Raw genomic sequence first — 20,624 nt, 5'->3', positions numbered from 1 at the left:
GAGCAGGTAGCAGGTTATCCCGGGATTCTCTAAATAATGTAACAAAATTTGGCCTGTGGTTTCATATGTGGCCTAGACTGTGGAGGAGGATGAGCGTTGAGTGAAGCTTCTGATCCTTTATATTGATTACACTCTCACCAAAAAGAAAACAGTCTATCAGCATCTATGTATAAAGCAAAATGAATTTTTTTCTTATCAAATAAGTGGAAGGTGGAAACGTTTGATTATTATCTATCTTCATGTGTACATAGATGGTGTGTGCCTATGATTTTTTGAAAAGAGAGAATATACTTACAGCTCTTCCAATATTTCTCAGCTGTGGCAGACCATATCCTCAAGGGAATCCTGCTGATGGGCCCCTGGAGGGAAGCAGTGCAGCCATTCGGACACCAAGCAGAACGGGTAATTCTTTGGGTTCTGTTCCTCAAAATGGAAATCACTTTACTTTCCCCGCCCCCAATCAAAAAGGTAACATATGCTTCTGATTTTTTAGATGACAAATGTAAAAAGACAATGAAGGAAAGTAAAGTCATCCCTAATCCTACTACCTAAGACTTCACCATGGGTACGATTTTGATGCAAAGCTGTCCAAAATGGTTTTAAATACCTATACGCAAATACATATGTATTTTTAAATTAGATGTCATTTTATATAATATATAAAACTATATAGAAATGTCACTTTATCTTGGACACTGGAGGGTCATCCATTTTGGGATACTCGCTGAAGGTCTCCCTTGCAGACTGAGAAAATACCCTGCTTAGATCACTATAAGCATATAAAAATGTTTTTTCTTGAGGCACTATAATGGAGAGGTTAAGAACACAGGTGTTTGAGCCTGGTTTTATCCTTATCGGGCTACCTACTAATCTGTAATCTCTGTGCCTCTGTTCCTGCATTTGTAGATGGGGATAATAATAGTACCTCCCAAACAGGATTGTTGTAAGAATTAAATGACTTAAAACATGTAACAAAAACACTAATTCGGAAAGAGAGATGCACTTCTATGTTTACGGCAGCATTATTTACTAGACCCAAGATTTGGAAGACGCCTAATACACAATGGAATACTACTCAGACATCAAAAAGAATGAGATCTTGCCATTTGCGACAACATGGTTGGACCTAGAGGGTATTATGCTGAGTGATATAAGTCAGACAGAGATAGAAGAATACCCTGTGATTTCATTTATATGTGAAGGCTAAAGAAATAAACAGAAACAACTTGTAACAAAGGCAGTTGCCAGAAGGGAGGGGAGGAAGAGAATGGGCAAAATAGGTGAAGGGAATTAAAAGGGACAGGCTTACAGTTATAAAATAAATAGGTCATGGGGATGAAAGGAAGAGCATAGGGAATATAGTCAATAATATTGTAATAACTTTGTATGTTAACTACCCTTATGGGAAACATTGCATAATATATATAATTGTTGAATCACTATGTTGTACACCTGAAACTAATGTATGTCAACTATACTTCAATTTTTAAAAATCACATAAAGCACTTCTAGTATCTGGGTCACTGTCAATAGTTCATGTTTGCTGCTATTACTATGATAATTAGTATTTTATTTTTATTGATGCAACTCTAGGGACTTCATTTTGTTAGTGCTGAAAGTTCACAAGGTAGAAAAACCCTGGCTTCTCTGAACTACAGACTTTAGAGTGATAACACTATGTAAGAATGATTCTTAATTATCTACTTCAGCATTTATTGATACATACTCAATAAATATTGATTATTTGCCTATGAGAATGGTGTGCTGTGGCAATGTACAAAGGTCAAGAGACATAGGCAAGGAAAAATCAAAAGGAGAATTCTCTCTGATATTTTAGCATTCTGAAGACTCAGAATATTCCATTCTTTATGTTCCTGATCTTCTTTGACTCTACTGAGTCTGATACAATATGGGGAGTATTTCTTTATCACCATTGTGGCCTCACATAGAGCTATGACCTTTGAGTGTTCTTCATTTTTTCCTACAAATTCTGGGTTTGAAACTTGTCAATTACATTTTCATACTGTGTCTAATTCTTACATGAGAAAGATTGCATGAGAAAGATCGAAGAAAGAGGAGTCCTTGGAAAAGTCCTACAAGATACTCCTGATGGCAATAGGCTACATAACAAAAGCCATTATTCACTAGCAACTTAAGAAAAATTAGATACTCAATGTATGAGGACATACAACAGTCATAGAACATCCAAAGCAACTGAGAAAGGAGAACAAAGTTAGAGGAAAGACATTACCTGACTTTAAGAGTTAAACTGCAGTAATCAAGATAGTGTGGTGCAGGCTTGAGGATCAGCAGATAGACCAATGGAATAGAATGGAAAGCCCCAAATTAGACCCACCTCTACTCTGAATTTTCAACTCCAGTAGGGTTGGAAAAAATGAATCTCACCCCTTACTCCACACTGTATGAAACATCATTCTGTGATGTAGCATAGACCTAAATGTAAAAGCTAAAACAGTAGGCTTCTGAAAGAAGATAGGTTTATGACTTAGGGGAAGGCAAAGATTGCATAGGAATCTTAGCAATAACCATACAGGGGGAAAAAAAAAAGCTAGACTTTATCAACAGTAAAGAATATAGGAACTAGGATCAGATTTCATGAATTCAAATTCATGTGGCAAAATTTCAACAATTTACTTATCCTTTCTGTGCACCAGTTTCCTTTCTGCATGTGAGGACATGAGTAATGCAGTGATGTGCAATAATACCTGCCTTGTAGGATTGTGTAGGTTTAAATAGGTTTGCTCAAATGAAGCACTTTTGTGCCATCCAACACATGGCACTCACTTGGTAAACTATTCAGGCCCTTACTCAGCCATGAGAAGCTTCTTTTGAGGTCTTTGCTCCAGAAGCATGTTCTACAGACACTTGATAGTGCTTGATTGGGCCTTTAGTTCGCATGGTTTAGTGCTGACTGAAATGGGAGACGATGGAAGAGGCAGGTAAGAAAGCAAGCCACAGATTCCGAGGGATCAAGATTGGATACGTGAGATCCCCCAGGCCCTTAAGCACATGCTATTATGCCATGTCCTACAGACCACTTAGTCCTTGGGTGTCAGCTCAACTTCTCCTCCCCATGTGCCCATTCTTGACTTAGCTACTCAGTGGTTTAGTGTGTTGGGAGATGCATAAAGGAAGAAGAAATACAAAGTTACAGGGTTTTTAAAAAGTATAAACTGCTGCTGATCTAAGCATTATTACTGAGGAATTATTGAATGTCATATAAATCACAGATCATAATCCTATCTATTTCATTGGGTGAAAAAATGTCTACTTTTTCTGGGTGCCTGGGTAGCTCAGTCAGTTGAGCATCTGCCTTCGGCTAAGGTCATGATCACGGAGTTCCTGGATCAAGCCCCATGTCGATCAGGGGAGCAGGGAACCTGCTTCTCCCTTTCCCTGTGTCCCTCTCCCTGCTTGTTCTCTCTCTCTCAAATAAGTAAAAAAAATCTTAAAAAAAAGTATTTTTTTCCCATTTTATGATCTTGCATTCTTGATGTGTAAGCTCATGAAAGCAGTATGTCCCTAAGCACGGTATATGCCATATGCATTTTAGGAATATTCACTCAACTGAGACCCCTGTTTCCATTTGCAAGTTTCATCATCTGTTCTCTTTCCATTGCAGATGACACTACTCAAGTTACCTCTGATTATGAAACCAACAACAACAGTGATAGCAGTGATATTGTACAGAACGAAGATGAGACTGAGTGCCTGAGGGAGCCTCTAAGGAAAGCTTCTGGTTGTGGCCCCTACACGCCTGAGGCCATGATATTCCTGGTAGCTCCATATCACTTCGCTCATTCCTTTACTTGAGAAATTGCCCTCTGTGACAGAAATTGACTTACAAATAGATCCCTGAATCATTAGATTTACAGATGTGTCTCTCTTGGATCACACATGCCTTATAGCCATATCCCTATGTATCAGTATAATTTTTCCTTATCCAAGTTTTATTGATCTCTTCATGATTCTCTGATTTAGTGATTAAGAATGCAAGTATTCATCTCCATAAGTGATTACAGATACTTCTTAATCCTAGAATCTAAAAGTGTAGGTATGCATAGGGAAAATTATTTCATTCAGTGAAGCAATATTTTATAAATATCAATAAAAATAAAATATGTTAGTTGTCTTAGGGCTTCTGCTGTTTTTTTTCTTTTTTCTCTAGCACCTCTTTCATTTAGAAAGTGTGCCAATATTTATTTTCCTTATTATATTAAACTAGGTTTATACTGACATACTACCCGTTAAAATAGCCTTTAATGAGGACTTTGTGAGCTTATAGAGATCCGTTTAAAGAGGATAAAAGCATGTATTTGAGTCAGGTTAATTTCAGGGAGTCAGCAAATAGAAACACTACATCAAAAACTAATGATGTATTATATGCTAGCTAATTGAACATAATAATAAAAAAATAATTTAAAAAATAGTTGGCTATCATGTAATTCTCAATTGCTGCTAGTATCATTTTTATCTGATTTACCATTTATACTTTTAAAGAGATTTCCAGATAAAGTAATTTATGTTTCCTAGTCCTCATTATCTTTATTTTTTATTCATTTTTTTGGTAAAGATACTCTTAAGAATGTCCTCATTTGGGACCAATTATAAAATGTCTTTACATTAACATGGTGCATGTTTCTTTGGAAACCATACATCACATGAACTAAATTAAAATCTATGAAAAATGTGGCAATTATCATCCCATAGGATCAATGCTGATTTTGAAGCAATAATATATATTTGGCCAAGTAGAGTAGGGAGTGATTAACTCCTCCCCACTCATGGGTTTCTTTTGAGAGTCCAATATAAGCCAGGAACCCTCCCAGAAAAATTTACATAAACATATAAAGAGATAAATTTACATATGATTTCAATGTGTTCTGAAGTCTTTGAATCTTTATTTAAGAACCTCACAACAGGGGAAAAGCAGTTACATTAACTTATAAAAGAAACATCCATTTTTTTTCTGTAGCATATATGAACCAAAAATAGACAGGCACCTAATATGCAAAATTCATGATATGAAATAGCATTAGGACCTTTTCTCCTAACGTGTAGATCAATGTCTTATTCATCCTGATTTTTTTTTAAGATCACTCATTTACCTTGAAGTTTTAAGTCATTTATTTTTATAAACTCAGTTGTTGAGCTGAACTTACCAAAGCACAAATTGCTTTGTAGAAAAACTGCGTATTCTTAAAATATTTTCATCTTCATTATAGGACAAGCCAATTCTTGCTCCTGAACCTCTTGTCATGGATAACTTGGACTCAATTATGGAGCAGCTAAATACTTGGAATTTTCCAATTTTTGATTTGGTGGAAAAAATAGGAAGAAAATGTGGCCGTATCCTTAGTCAGGTAAGAAATGCATTCATACGTAAGACTTTTTTTTTTTTTTTAAGATTTTATTTATTCATTTGAGACACAGAGATATAGAAAGAGAGAGCATGAGCAGGGAGAGAGGCAGAGGGAGAAGGAGAAGCAGGCTCCCCGCTGAGCCAGGAGCCCTATGTGGGGCTGAATCCCAGGACCCGGGAATCATGACCTGAGCCGAAGGCAGATGCTTAACAACTGAGCCACCCAGGCGCCCCCATACATATGACTTTAAATGTAGCAAAAAAAAATTCCTTGGTTGGTTAAAGCTGTGTCCGTGCTTGACACTGGTGGTAGGCACTGGGTGGAGAAAGGAAATGTTAGTACCCAACATTCTGTAGATTCCGTGGTGGTGGGTTAACAAAAGAAATAGGACCTTGAAGTGAGTGGAATACTGATCAATTAAAATATGTAGTTTTAAAGATAAAGTGGAAGAGAACAGGGATACACAAGCAAGATGGAGAAATACATCTGAAATTTATAGAATTCAGCAAAAGAAAAGCTGATATAAGCCCTCAAAGGAAGAAAGTTGCCTAATTATTAACAGTAATTTATTGTTTGTAATTTTTTCCAATGACTCTTTTTTAAAGCTTTTTTTTGGGGTGGGGGTGCTAGTGGGAGAGGCAGAGAATTTTAGGCAGGCTACACAACCAGCTCAGAGCCTGGCGTGGAGCTCCATCTCATGACCCTGAGATCATGACCTGAGCCAAAATCAAGAGTCAGACACTTAACCAGCTGAGCCACCCAGGCCCCTTTAAAACTTTTGAATATCATGGCGCTTAGGTCTTATCAAAAGTAAGATATTGTGCAGAAATACATTTCCTTCCATTGCCGTGAGAAACATATCAAATAGAATTCTCTGTGTTTTAATGCAGAAAATACCTTTATGTATCACAAGAAATACAGAATATGAACTATTGCTACTTAATAAGACTTTATTTTTTTTCCTTAAGCTAGACTACTTTCAAGGCTTCCCACACTTAAAAGAAAATGTTTCCCTGAGGGAGAAAGAAAGCACAGAAATTAAGATTTTTGAACATATTATTCTCAATACAAAATTGCTCTACAAATCCAAAAATGTATTTGCTCTATTATCAAACACCTATCAGAATACACACTCAAGGGGGATAATGCAGTAATATTTATCAGCTTATTTAAAAATGTTTCAGGGCGCCTGGGTGGCTCAGTTGGTTAAGCGACTGCCTTCGGCTCAGGTCATGATCCTGGAGTCCCGGGATCGAGTCCCGCATCGGGCTCCCTGCTCGGCAGGGAGTCTGCTTCTCCCTCTGACCCTCCCCCCCTCATGCTCTCTCTATCTCATTCTCTCTCTCAAATAAATAAATAAAATCTTTAAAAATAAATAAATAAATAAAAATAAAAATGTTTCAGGGGTGTTTTCATTGATGGAATAGCACTGTAGAGATGCTAAAGACCACCAAGCTAACATAAGACTTAGGTGAGAATTCAAGACCCAGATTTACTGGAGCCACTAACACTTATCTGGGAAACACTAGAAGAGAAATGATATGTTATACTGATTTCTACTCCGTGCATCAGCGACGGGCTTTCTTCAGACGTCTCAACAAGTATCTGAATGTAGGGTTCAAGGTGAGGATTCCTGATCCATGAAGGTCTGAAGCAAGAAGATAGAGGGGCCTTTTCCTCTGTTTCTCAGTTGTACAAACACAAAGTACTAGTCTAGTCTTCAAGAAGGAAAGAATGTCCCTCTGCCTTAAAGGGGCGAGTAGGGAAATTAGATATGGCTCAAAATAATGACAGTTCAACTTGCTACCTACAAAAGAAGTTTGCTAAAATGACTGATGGATTATGAAGCTCAAAATAATTACAAAGTCTGTGTAACACGTAGTTGCCTCTGCTAGACTCTCTTCTGACCATGAACACCTCGAGAACTGGGGTGACAGCCCTTGCACTTTTACTAGGAGTTAACAATCCCATTTTTCTTCTTTCTTCTTCTCCTTGGTGCTAAGCAACATCTTTTATGCTAGGTGATCTTATTAAATATTTTTTTTAAAAGACTTACTTATTTTAGAGAGGGTGAGTGAGCATGGGGGTGGGGGGCAGGGGCAGAGGGAGCGGGAGAGAGAAACTCAAGCAGAGTCTACGCTGAGCACAGAGCTGGATGTGGGGCTCGGTCTCTCAACCTTGAGATTAGAACCTGAGCCACCACAAAGAGTTGGACACTTTAACCGACTGTGCCACCCAGGGCCCCGAGGTGATCTTGAAGACAGGTGTAAGGACAGCTATTTTTATCCAGTCCACCTTAGCCTCATACCTCAGGGCTCCTCCTGCAAGGTTTTGTATCTCACTTTCTGAAGCCCCTTACAGACTGTGTCTCTGAGGGAGTAATTTTACCTGGAAATATTCCTTAATGGTACCCCAAAAAGTGGTGGCAGAGGGCCGGGAAGCCTTCTTTCTCCTTCACTGCTGAGTGTGGTTCATAGGAAGAGAAAAATTTTACATTGTTTTATTTTTTTTATTTTTATTTATTTATTTATTTTTAAAGATTTTATTTATTTGACAGAGAGAGACACAGCAAGAGAGGGAACACAAGCAGGGGGAGGGGGAGAGGGAGAAGCAGGCTTCCCGCTGAGCAGGGAGCCCGATGCGGGGCTCGATCCCAGGACCCTGGGATCATGACCTGAGCCGAAGACAGACGCTTAACAACTGAGCCACTCAGGCACCCCAACTTTACATTACTTTATATCTGATCGTATGTCACAGACTCCCCCAAACCCTACAACTTGATCTTCTCTGTAGCTCTGTTGCAGATAGTCTGTATAATCTCTGCTTTTCAGAAGAGGAAATTGAGGCTTAAAAGAGCATATACCATTCATCTAAAGTCATAGAGTAAATATCAGACCCATGATTTGAATGCAGGCATAGCCATATTGGAAATCCATACTTTTGGCCTTCATTTACCTTCGGCTGTTTCTGAGCGCGCCCCTCCTCCTTCCCCCGCCAAAAAAAAACACATCCACTGATTCTGTCTTCAAACACTCTGAACAGAGAGCTTGAGCCCGTGGAGAAGTGGTTAGTGTAGCAGTCAGGTTTTAAGCTGAAAGGACAGTGTAGCAAATACCATTCCTCCCTACCTGTCTCCTCTGGAAGTTCTGAGAGCTGGGGCTGGGCTTGTGAAACTTGACCAGCTGTGCCACAGAATGTTTTCTAAGAGTCCTGGATATGAGTACACAACAGAAAGATTAGATATAATGAACAATTAGATTGCAGTAAAATTCACTAATGTGTTTTTCTTCCAGTCACCTTCCAAAAAAGAAATACATGAGCCTTAGTATGTCACTATTTATCTTTCCAACTTACAAAACATTGAACTTTGAGAAAATGAACTTTTATTTGTCTTGCTGAGTAGAACTTTATGGGTTTTCTCTTTGATTTGAGTTTATAAGCACAAAGTCATGATATTTTCACTGTGTGAAAGGCATATTTTTTTCACCTTAGTAAGACTTTGGGACAGCTGAAATGAATTAACTTGAACATTCCGAGAAATCACCTTTTGGCTGAAACTACACAGAAAAAGTCTCACTTCAAAAGATTTTTAAAGAGACATATGTGCAATGGAAATGACTTTTCAGTCTCAATATACTGACTGCCTTTTTGATGATTATCATGTTTATTTTAACAAATTTCAAAGGACATGGTTCAGATTTCAGAATAGTGCTTACTTTTTCCGGTTGCCAATATTTACCTGGTTAATGGTATCTTTATTTGTCAGTTTAAATTATTGGTGGTTGGTTTTTAACAGCATGTTGATGAAAATTCTCCTATTTTAAAATCATACTTGAAAATATCCTGTTGTCTTAATTTTTCCATTCATCTTTCATATGTTTAAGAGAATAGTAGGAAACTTTAGCTGTTTGCAATCCTAACAACATTGCTTTTCAGATACTAGTGGTAGGATTTGAAGCAATTTAGAGTACAAAATCTGAAGCCAACAGGCTTGGCTTGAATTCTGGTTCTGATAATGTTGTCAGCCATGTTTTGGACAAGTCACTGAAGTAACAAGCATAATTAAATCCATTAGGTATTTATAAACAAGAATTCAAATATAGACCAAAGCAGTAGTAAAGAGGAGATACCCCCCCAAAAAACTAGCTTGAAATATTACAGAAACCATAAACTTCACTTTCTATTGCCTTTTTTTTTTTTTTTGAGAGAGTGAGCGGGAAAGGGGGAGGTGGGGGTGGGGAGTTGTGGAGGAGGGAGAGAGGGAGAGGGAAAGAGAATCGTAAGCAGCCTCCATGCCTGGCATGAGCCCAATGTTGGGCTTGGTCTCACAACCCAGAGATCATTACCTGGCCAAAATCAAGAGTCAGATGCTTAACCAACTGCCCCAGGCACCCCTGTTGCATTTTTAAAGAGAAGATGTGGGAATGGTATGTTACACACAAAAAGGGTAAAACTTAAATGTTCTTGCCATTCAGAATGAAGAAAAGCATACAGAAGTTGATGTACATAGTATATAATCTGTTTCCAACCTAGCAGCTTTGGCGATCCTTTTAAAACATAAATTAAATAGGGGCGTCTGGCTGGCGCAGTAGGTTAAGCATCTGACTTTGGCTCAGGTCATGATCCCGAGGTCCAGCGATGGAGCCCTGTGTTGGACTCCATGCTCTGCAGGGCGTCTGCTTCTCCCTCTTCCTCTGCCCCTCTCCCCACTCAGGCTCCCTTTCTGTTTCTCTCTCTTTCAAATAAATAAATAAAATCTTAAAAAAAAAAAAAAGTAAGTCAGATAAAGTCACTTCCCTGCTCTAATCTCTTCAGTGGCTCCCTACCTCACTTAGAGTAAAAGCCTTCTAATGATCAGTCTGGCTGTCAAACCCCAAGATTGCACCACCCCCCCATCCCACTCTGCCATTACTAACTTAAATTCTACTGTTCTCATTCATTCTGTTTTAGCCACACTGGCCTTCTTGCTGTTTCTTAAGTACAGCAGGCATACCTCAGGGCCTTTGCACAGTCCTTTTTCTCTGTATGGAAAACTCTTTTCTCAGATATCCATATACCTCAGTCTACATCTCCTTCAGTTCTTTGCTCATATGTCACCTGGATATACCTACTCTAACCACCATACTTTAAAAAAAGCAAATTCTGTAACTTCCGTATATTCCCAATCTCTCACCCTTGTTTCCTTTTTTCTTTTTCTATATTACTTACTACCTTCTCTCATAGTATATACCTTACTTATTGTATCTGTTATTTACTGCCCTCCCCTGCTAAACTATAAGCTCCCTGAAGGAAGAGGTCTTTGTTTTGTTCACCTGGATATATGCCTCATACACAGAAGAGTATCTGGAACATGGTAGGCACTCAGTAGATGTATGCTGAATGAATAACTCTCCTTTTTAGTTCTGTCAGCCTAAAGAGGTAAACTGAGGCAAGCTCAAAATTGTCAAAAAGATGAGTTTATTCAGGAATAGCAGGGGAACTGCAATTTAGGATGTGCAAACTATAGCAAGCTACAGTGAGTCTTTTGAGGGTTTGGGGTAGGCTGTATTTACGGGCAGGGAATGTAAAGAGGGGATAGTTCAGTTAGAGTCTGTTAAAATCAGAAGCAAATGGAGACCAGGTTTGAAATTCTCCAAGCAGACAAAACTAGTGCAGTCAGTCATACAAACAAAGCTCAAGTCAACTTATTTTGGGAGACCAGCCCAATCTGGATCGTTCCGTGTTCATGCTTCTGGAAACCATAAGTACATCTTCCCAAGGTTGATATGAGGCAACTCCTGATCAACTCCCTATCATTTAAGAAAATTCCAGTGTTATCACTTTTCTAAAAAGTCAGTCATTTACGGGAAATCAGTCTCTTTGTCCTTGAGCTTTGTTTTTCCAAGGACATATGTGTGAGATTTTTTTGTTTTATATCCTTCGGTTTCATTTTAAATTGAAATTCCATTATCATTCTCTCTATATATGTATATATGCCTATGTATACATATAGATATATATGATAAACACTAAGTACATAATTAAAAGAATATTATTGATTTTAAACAGATTTAAAGTCAATAACAAAAGGTAGAAACTTAGCTATGAAACCGCATACCAAAGATGGAGAGGGAAGATTTCAAGACAACTTTAAGAAGAGATGCAGATAATAAAAATGATGAATAATTCTTAAAGTCTCCTGAGTTATAACAACACTGTGCCTTTGTGACATGAAGTAAGGCCACTTGAAATGGTGCCACACTCCCTTCTGCCATGTGAATAACCATTCCTCTCCCCAGTACCTTCTTCTGTGCCTTTATCAGTTTTTTCTCCATCATTGCATGTCAGATATGCCGATTACATGCATAGGTATTCACTGGATTTGGGTTGCCAGAGCTTTGAATGCAATTGGAAGAAGAATAGATATTTGGAGGAGAAAGACGAGCAAGGAAAAAAATTTAGATGTTGTTATTTATACTGCATTAGAATAAATCAGTTTTCTCTATATATTTAGTCAAAGTAACCGTTTTTCTCTCTCTCATAATTCTTTCCCCTTATCCTTCACTAAGTTAACCATTCTGAATCCTTTATCCTCTGGGAAGCTTTTTTTTTTTTTTTTTTAATAAAAATTAGTCCAAATTAAAGCTTTACCTCATTTATTAGTGCTTGTAGTATTCACTATACAATGAACTATTTGATAAGTAGGATTCTCTAGCAGATGATAGCACATACAGTTGAGTACCTTGATATGTTTCTGTAGTGTATACTGTTGTTTGGGTTGGTTGGTTTTCTTGGTTGAATGTCCACGCCTTTAAAAACAGATCAAATACCCCTTGTGGTCAGGGGCTACAGGGGCTAGACCCATAGAGTTCTTCAATACTTACTTGACTTATTGTTCCCAATAAGTGTCTCTACTGGCCAGGAGTTACTTGTTTTAATTTTTTTTTTTTCTTTTTGTGTCTAATACAAACCCAGGGATGTTTTGTAAAACTTTGTCTTTCTCCTTATAGGTATCATACAGACTTTTTGAAGACATGGGCCTCTTTGAAGCTTTCAAAATTCCAGTTAGGGAATTTATGAATTATTTTCATGCTTTGGAGATTGGATACAGGGAAATTCCTTGTAAGTATGAGTTAAAAATAATACTTTTCAAATCCACTGAATTTGCTCTGGGTAATGGGATATTGAATCATTGGTGACTAGCAGAGAACTACACATGGTAAACCTGGAGATTACAGCCTGTTTCAGAGTCCTGGTCCCTTCACTTCTCAGCTGTTGCCTCTGCATGCCTCATTTCTTAATCTGTAAAATGGGGATCATAATGTCTTTGAGGATTGTAATAGCTTTGTAGGATTGTTAGGAAGATAAAATGAGGTAATAAATCTAAAAGGGTTATAATAGTGCCTTCACATAGTAAGCCAGTTTAAGTGTGTGCTCCATAAATAATAAATGTTAAATTTAATAAATGTTAAATTTATATTTATATTTTATTAACATAAAATAAATGTTAAATTTATTGCTTATTTTATTATACACTCCTTTTACTGGGTGAGTTCAACTTTTGTTCTCACATCTGGAGAGTTAAATCATGAACTCTTGAAGTTTTTTTCAGTATAAGAAAGACCTCGCTGGGGGTGGAGGGACAGGAGGGTGATGGTCTAATTAATAAAATAGAAAAAAAGAGACACCTAAAAGTTTGTGAAGAAATTATTAGAAACATTTGAAAAATCAGGTAAATGTGAAGACCAAAGGAAGGGACACAACCAAGTGTTCAAGTTTATGAACTTAAAATATGCAAAATTGGAACAGAGAGGAGATGTTAAATTTTCAATTTGGAGCATTTCCAGTATCATCTGAACATGTGAGTAGAATCAGCCTACATGCTACAAAATACATGGAACTGAAGAAAATGTCCAAAAACCCAGTCAGGGAAGTTGTGACAATGTGCAGAAATCATGTGGTACCTTTAGAAAATAAATGCATAGCAAGAGTAGACATCATACATTGGTTGAAGCATGCCTTAGAAATGCGTCGTTCAAATCATGTTTTAACTTAAGTTTTAAAATTGCTTTTATACACCTTAGACTTCAGAACCCCATGACTTTTCCTAGTTGCAAACAACTGAAGCTAAATAAATAGTCTACGGAGACAGATAAAGTACAGGTATTTCCAGAAAGGGATAGTACATTAAACTAGTGATCCGTTATTAACATATTGTTTTTCAAAATGCCAACCACATGCTACATTGGAATGAAAATACACAGCTGGTGGTGTGTGATAGGAGAAGATAATGAAGAATTGGATCTACAAATGAGATTTGTTGGAGAATATGGGACCAAAATGCAGACAAGACAAGACAGTGGGTATAAAGGAGAGAGGAGCTTAAGAGCCCTGGGCCCCTTGGGAAAGTCTGGCCGGTAGGGCCATGGAAATAGAGAGAGAGAGAGAGACAAAAAAGGGATAGTTTGAAAGAATCTCAAGATAAGCCTTGCTTTCTTAATACCATTTTCCCAGGGCACACCCTGGTTGGATGCCAGTGATTGACGTAAGTGTTACTGATTTTTCAACAGCTAGTCATCAGATTAATTTACAAATTGTTATATTTCCAAATGTATTCTAGTGACCTAATCTGCTATAGCCAAGTCCATTAAGTACCAATTGATATAACTACTAACTTCTCTCTAAGCAGTATGTCATAAAATCATAGGGAAAGTTGATCAATATTTAAGCATAAAAAGAAGTTTCCAGATTCTAAATTTTATTATTCATTTTTATATTTTCTTATTTTACAACTGAATAGATGTTTCTTTTTTCTGAAATAGTGGCTTCTTCATTCCATGTGAAAAGAATTTGTTATAATAAACCTGGTTGTTCTATTAGGAACCCCAAACATTTTCCGTAAAGGGAATTCATTTACATCTCACAGAGAAGTTTTAGCTTGACTGGTGATCCCTTTTAAATAGTAATTCCTTGCATGTGGTAGTGTTGTAAATTTAGACTAATATAGATATTTATTAAAAGCTTTGCTTATCATTAATTTTAATTATCATACACAAAAATTTGTTATATGTCTCCTTACTTTAATATCTACTCCTAGAGGATATTTCTCATCGCTCTATCTAAATAAACCCATACCTAAATGAAAAAGCCTGAGAGTAACTAAAATGGGATTAGATTAATGTTACTATGACGATGACCTACAATACTAGAAACTAAATTTTATTATACTTCTAAGCACACTTTTAACAATTTTTAAGAGATGAAGACTTTTAATTTGTACCCAGAGCCCTTACTAAAATTTGAGAAATCTAGATTTAAAAATAGACACAGGTAGGTAGTTAGATATTTCATGGAGTAGCAGTGGACAAGGTATAAATATAGGCAACTCACTGATAGAAATATGATACCGAATATATATTTGTTCAATAAAGGTAAGGATAGGGGCACCTGGGTGGCTCAGTTGGTTGAGCGACTGCCTTCGGCTCAGGTCATGATCCTGGAGTCCTGGGCTCGAGTCCCACATTGGGCTGCCTACTCAGCAGGGAGTCTGCTTCTCCCTCTGACCCTCCCCCCTCTCATTTGCTCTCTCTCTCTCTCTCCCTCTCTCTCAAATAAATAAATAAAAAATCTTTAAAAAAATAAATAAAGATAAGGATAAATTAAGATATAGTTGATACTCAGTTGCACAGAGAAATAAATAATGTTCATTATTGTTCACAGTCCCTTTCAACTGGGCATATTGTCAAGTAAAGAAGATAAATCATCAGGTCCTATTCATTCATGAATTCAAAGTTAGTTTTGAGGGTGCTTTTTCTGTGTTCAGAGACTTTCATCTCTAAAATATATTCTTCCTAACACCTCCTCTCATTCTGGTTATTGAAGTTGGAGAAATGGGTAGAATGGCAGCAATGAGAATAATCTTGCTCAATCTGTATGTCATGTGCCCACCAGTTTTAAAGCTAGATACTGAGGTGGCATGGGACAAGCTAGAAAGGCAGAATTATGACAGTATTTGCTATAATCCAAAGGGAAAAAATGTTTAAATTGTCACTTCTCTTCTTTAACACCTTCCCAAAGGAGCCTAGGTGGAATTTTCAATTGAAAATCTATAGGTCTAAAACTCTATGCATTTTACATATAACTCCAACCCTCCGTGCCAGCTCACTTCAACTTGGCGCTTGAGGGATAAGGAGAAAGTTGAGAAAACAAGTGTGTCAAGACAGAAGAGGGAGCTGGGCAGACTGTGGGAATGAGATAGGGCATGTTGTGTTTGGTGTGTGCATACGTGTTTCCATGTTGTCAGGGGGCAGAGGGGCTTGCTGGATGGGCAAGGGAACTATCAAGAGAGTCAGGGGTTTGTCCAAAATGCAGCGGTGGAAGAAGAGGGATGATAATAAGAAGAAGAGCTCTGATACCATTCCTTCTCCCTCTCAGTTGCCTACCATGGCTGTAAGAAGAGGAATTTTTAAGCATGTTTATGTGTCCTACAGAAACCTACAGAATCCCCTGTGTTGATCTAGTGAGCTTATTTCCTGGGTGCCTTTGCTCCTGAGTGGGTCTCCAGAAAGTTAATGGTGAGAACAACAGCAGTTCCAGCACTTGGTACAATACTTGCCCATAGTACATGCTAAGTAAATATTTGTGTAATAAACATGTTATTGACTGCTTATTAGGTGGATGATTTTCCATCCTGCTTCAATGACAGTGACAGTGTTTTTTTTCTGGATCTACACATGCATAACTGGAGATTTCTTTTTTTTAAGGAATTAGGTTTGGTTAGCTATTATTTAAGTATTTTTGAACCCATACTCAAAAGCAAAAGGGCTACTTTTTTTTTTCATATACCTTCTTTTCCTAATTTTTTAATCAAGATTATACTAGCCTCATAAAATGAGTTGGGTAGCTTCCCTCCTTTTTATATTTTCAGGACTAGATTATTTAAATAAGATTATTTGTTTATTGAAAGCTTACAAAAATTACCTATAAAGCCTTCTGGCCCTTGGCCTTAGGGTGGGGAATAGGACAAAGAGCAGTAAGCTCCAGAGCTGCAAGTTTGTCTATTCTTGATGTTGTCTGTCACTCCACACAGGCTCCACCAGCACCCTGATACTGCCCCATCCACGCTTGCAATGCTGGGCACATGCACAGGGTTCTGTGACTTGCAAGAGTAATGATAATTACTTGCCCACAGTGATTTTCCCAGCCTGCAGCAAAGGAGAAGAAAAGACCTCAACTCAGAAGCTCTCTCCCAGCCTATCCCCTAACAGTGGCAGCGGGGCATTTTCTTCTCTAACAGGTCATCACTGCCTTCTCCCTCCCCCAAGAGTTTAGCATATCTTTTATTTTAGCTCTTCAATTCTTAACAAATCCAACATTGATTTTGGAAGAAGACTAGTGATCTGTGCTAACTCACCATCTAGTTCCAAGAGCAATCATGTATTTTTTTTTAAGATTTTATTTATTTATTTGAGAGAGAGAAGGAGAGCACTCACAGCATGAAAGGGAGGGAGGGGCAGAGAGAGAGGGAGAAGCAGGCTCCCCGCTGAGCAGGGAGCCCTACAGGAGCTGGATCCCAGGACTCCAGGATCATGACCTGAGCCGAAAGGCAGATGCTTAACTGACTGAGCCACCCAGGCGCCCCAGCAATCATGCATTTTATGTGAATTATATTTACATTAATTGCAAGCTTACTATGTGTCAGGAACTTAAAAATATGTTTTCTTCTGTAATTCTCACAATTGTACTGTGAAATAAGTCACTATTATTTAATATGTCTATATTTTTAAGATTAGGAGATGAGACGTAGAGTTGTGAGCAACTCACTCAAGCTCACACAGGTAATAAATACAGAACAGAGACAAATTCAGATCTCTCCTAAATCCAGACACTTTTAGCGTGACCAGTTTCGTACATGGCACAGGTTATAGATCTAAAATGTTTGGTCTTAGATGACTTGAGATAGTCTATACACAGAGATATAGACTTCAATTTCAATGAAATTGTTCTTCGGATGGCTAGATAATATCAGTATTCCCCTCTGGCAATGACACAGGGCACAGGGTTTCCTCTTTCCTCCTTTGGAACCTTGGATGTCTGTTCTAAACACATCCTCTCAAGTCTTTACAAGGCCCCTCTACTGAAATGCTGGGTGTTTACATAAGATTTAGCTACATGTCATCACTTAAAGACTGACTCTTAAGAGTTGCCAGGAATGTAGGGAAATAGGCACCATGTACCCACATTCCCCGTGTGTGCCACCCACACCAAAAATGTTAGTTTTTTCTGGGGCATCTTGGTGGCTCAGTCGGTTAAGTGTCTGCCTTCTGCTCAGGCCATGATTCTGGGGTCCTGGGATCCAGTCCCACGTCGGGCTCCCTGCTCAGCGGGGAACCTGCTTCTCCCTCTCCCTCTGCCCCTCCCCCAACTCAGGCTCCTGTGAGTGCCGTCTCTCTCTCTCAAATAAATAAATAAAATCTTTAAAAGAAAAAAATTTTTTCTTTCTTCCCTGACCAGGGACCAGATGATTTCTCCTGTTCCCATTACCATTCTTACTGTTCTTTTCTGTTTTCTCTTTATCTGTTGAGTATTATTCAGAGATGTGATCTACTATACTGGAAGAGACTGTATTATGGTTGGTCATTGGAAATAGAATATGTAAAGTTAGCATACTTAAGATAGTGTATAGCAATCAATGAAAAGGCCAGTAAACAAGAGAAAAACTTGGAAGAATTGCACCAGAAAAAAAGGTGAGCCAGGAACACATCAGGCCTTTGGTCATGGTTCAGTAGAAGCCGAACTGCACATATAGAATAGACCCCCTTCCCATGATAATGACATTGTAGCTAGAGGATTTGGTTTTCCCATAGATTTTGCTCTTCTAAATGACTCAAATCCCTACGTTAATGTACAAGGAAGTTTTTATTTTTCTCTTCAGGTATTTCCTAGAGCTGTATTCCCAAATTAGAATTTTTAGATCAGAGAACATCATTAATTGTGGTTTTCAATTTTGCTTTATGAATTTAACCTACATATAGAAGATATATTATTAATTTTTACCAGTGTTTTAAGTTTGATGTAAAAGAATACTACTTTGTTTTATTCACAGACTATATTTGCATGCTATTTATCAGAGATGAAATATTAGGTGGTATAGATCATTGGTCTGACCCAGTTGAAGTATGTCATGGGTCTTTTATTCTGGTCCTCTGCATAATCTTATACAGGAGCATGGAAATAAGTATAAAGGTAAACAGTGCAGTGATTGCACATAGTGAGCTTTCTATAGATGTTAGGTTTCTGGTAGACTCTGGACACAGATTTGTCCACTTCAGACATCTGCATGCACAATAAATGTTGTGTGTGCTTTTTTTTTTCCTTGTTACTATGGATATTATGGAGTCATGGAAGAGTAATCAAAGAGTATTTGTCCTAGAATGTTTGGCTGCCTTTCACTGGGGTATTAAAATGCTAAGACTAAACTGTTTACCCAGCAGATGGCACTCTTAGTCCTTGGACCCCAAAGTTCACAAATGAATGTTCCTTTGCATTGGTTACAGATCATAACAGAATCCACGCCACTGATGTGTTACACGCTGTGTGGTACCTTACTACGCAACCGATTCCGGGCCACTCAACTGTGATTAATGATCACGGATCCGCAAGTGATTCAGGTACGTAGTAAGTGCATCTATGCTCCCTTGTTAACTATGGGGCGGGGGGTGGGGGAAGCATTTCTTTAAAAAAGGAGGTCAAGAAAATAGTATCAGTTTAATACTTTTTAAAAATTTCTATACGTTCATTTTCTCTTCTCAGATTCTGACAGTGGATTTACACATGGACATATGGGATATGTCTTCTCAAAAATGTATAATGTGCCTGATGATAAATACGGATGTCTATCTGGAAATATCCCTGCCTTAGAGTTAATGGCATTGTATGTGGCTGCAGCCATGCATGATTATGATCACCCAGGAAGGACTAACGCTTTCCTGGTGGCAACTAGTGCTCCTCAGGTAAATCTTTCAATTTGGATTCGAAGAAATAATTCGATTTAGAGATTTTTTCCAAAAGAAATTAATTTTATAAATTTTGATTTATAATAGGGACCAAATGAATATGAGCCAAACTATATTTAGCCCTAGGATATTTGTAGAGACCAAGCAAATTTTGAAAAGATATCATGTTTGTTCCAAGATATTAATGGCAGGCATGCAACTTTATTAACCTTGGGAAACCCTTCTCAGTTTTCTTCTTAAGAAGAAAAACTAGTTGAATCTGTAGTAATGAACCTTCTCAACAAAGAAAATCCAACCTATACAAAAGTCCCTTTTTGAAAAGATTAGAGAACCAGATCTTTCTTGGACTTTTAATTATGTAAGTCTTCTTGGTTCATAAAACCCATTCCTTTGAAATACATTTATTATAACAACCCTTATTCCTCTGACATTTCTATTGGTTAGTAGGATTTAAATATCAATTTATTTCATTCATTTGAGAGAATTTTTTTTTTACTTGAACATAGTATTCCCAAAACAATAACTTTAAAGAAGTCCATTTTCTTATATACTTAAATTTGGGTTAAAAATTAATCACTGAGGGGCGCCTGGGTGGCTCAGTCGTTAAGCGTCTGCCTTCGGCTCAGGTCATGATCCCAGGGTCCTGGGATCGAGTCCCACATTGGGCCCCCTGCTCGGCGGGAAGCCTGCTTCTCCCTCTCCCACTCCCCCTGCTTGTGTTCCTGCTCTCGCCATCTCTCTCTGTGTCAAATAAATAAATAAAATCTTAAAAAAAAAAAAATTACTGAGTATCTTAGCATCTCCATCTATGTAATTAAACTCAGTAAGTTTCTCTTTGATTTAATTAGCTGGATCTAATGAATCATTGAACACTACATCAAAAACTAATGATTTACTATATGCTGGCTAATTGAACATAATAAAAAATAAACAAAAAATAATTAGCTGGATCTATGTTAGTAAGTATTCTGAGATCCTGTTTTTTCTTTCTAGAGGATCTAGAAGCCAATCTGCTCTCATACTTATTTTGTATGTTTGTTTGCTTTTTGTCTTTTACCCAACTCCCATCCATTTCCACCTGTCTTAAAGACTAGACTAGAATTTTCCTGTAATCGATATACAATAAAATTATCCTGATATTTTTTCCCCTCACTACTTAAACTTATTTCAATGTGTCCTTCATACACCAGAATTATTTTTCCTAAAGATGGGCAAATCTTTTTGCCAGCACCATTTATCATTCATA

General features: G+C 37.7%; 1 protein-coding gene across 1 annotated transcript in view; it reads left to right on the top strand.

Annotated features, from left to right (window-relative positions):
- The window catches only part of PDE3A (phosphodiesterase 3A), a 320,190-nt gene that overhangs the window by 282,811 nt on the left and 16,755 nt on the right, over positions 1-20,624 (top strand). Inside the window, exons 7-12 of the mRNA XM_045873781.3 lie at positions 317-402; positions 3,644-3,798; positions 5,247-5,384; positions 12,374-12,485; positions 18,920-19,033; positions 19,176-19,375. Of these exons, the coding sequence (XP_045729737.1) occupies positions 317-402; positions 3,644-3,798; positions 5,247-5,384; positions 12,374-12,485; positions 18,920-19,033; positions 19,176-19,375 (805 nt within the window). The remainder of the gene's footprint in view (positions 1-316; positions 403-3,643; positions 3,799-5,246; positions 5,385-12,373; positions 12,486-18,919; positions 19,034-19,175; positions 19,376-20,624) is intronic.

This window comes from Mirounga angustirostris, unplaced genomic scaffold, assembly GCF_029215605.1.
Source record: "Mirounga angustirostris isolate CCGP_5_RB_7025 unplaced genomic scaffold, mMirAng1.0.hap1 SCAF_5, whole genome shotgun sequence".
NCBI lineage: Eukaryota > Metazoa > Chordata > Mammalia > Carnivora > Phocidae > Mirounga > Mirounga angustirostris.
Note: the sequence above shows the minus strand (reverse complement) of the source record. Positions and strands in the feature narration are given on the sequence as shown.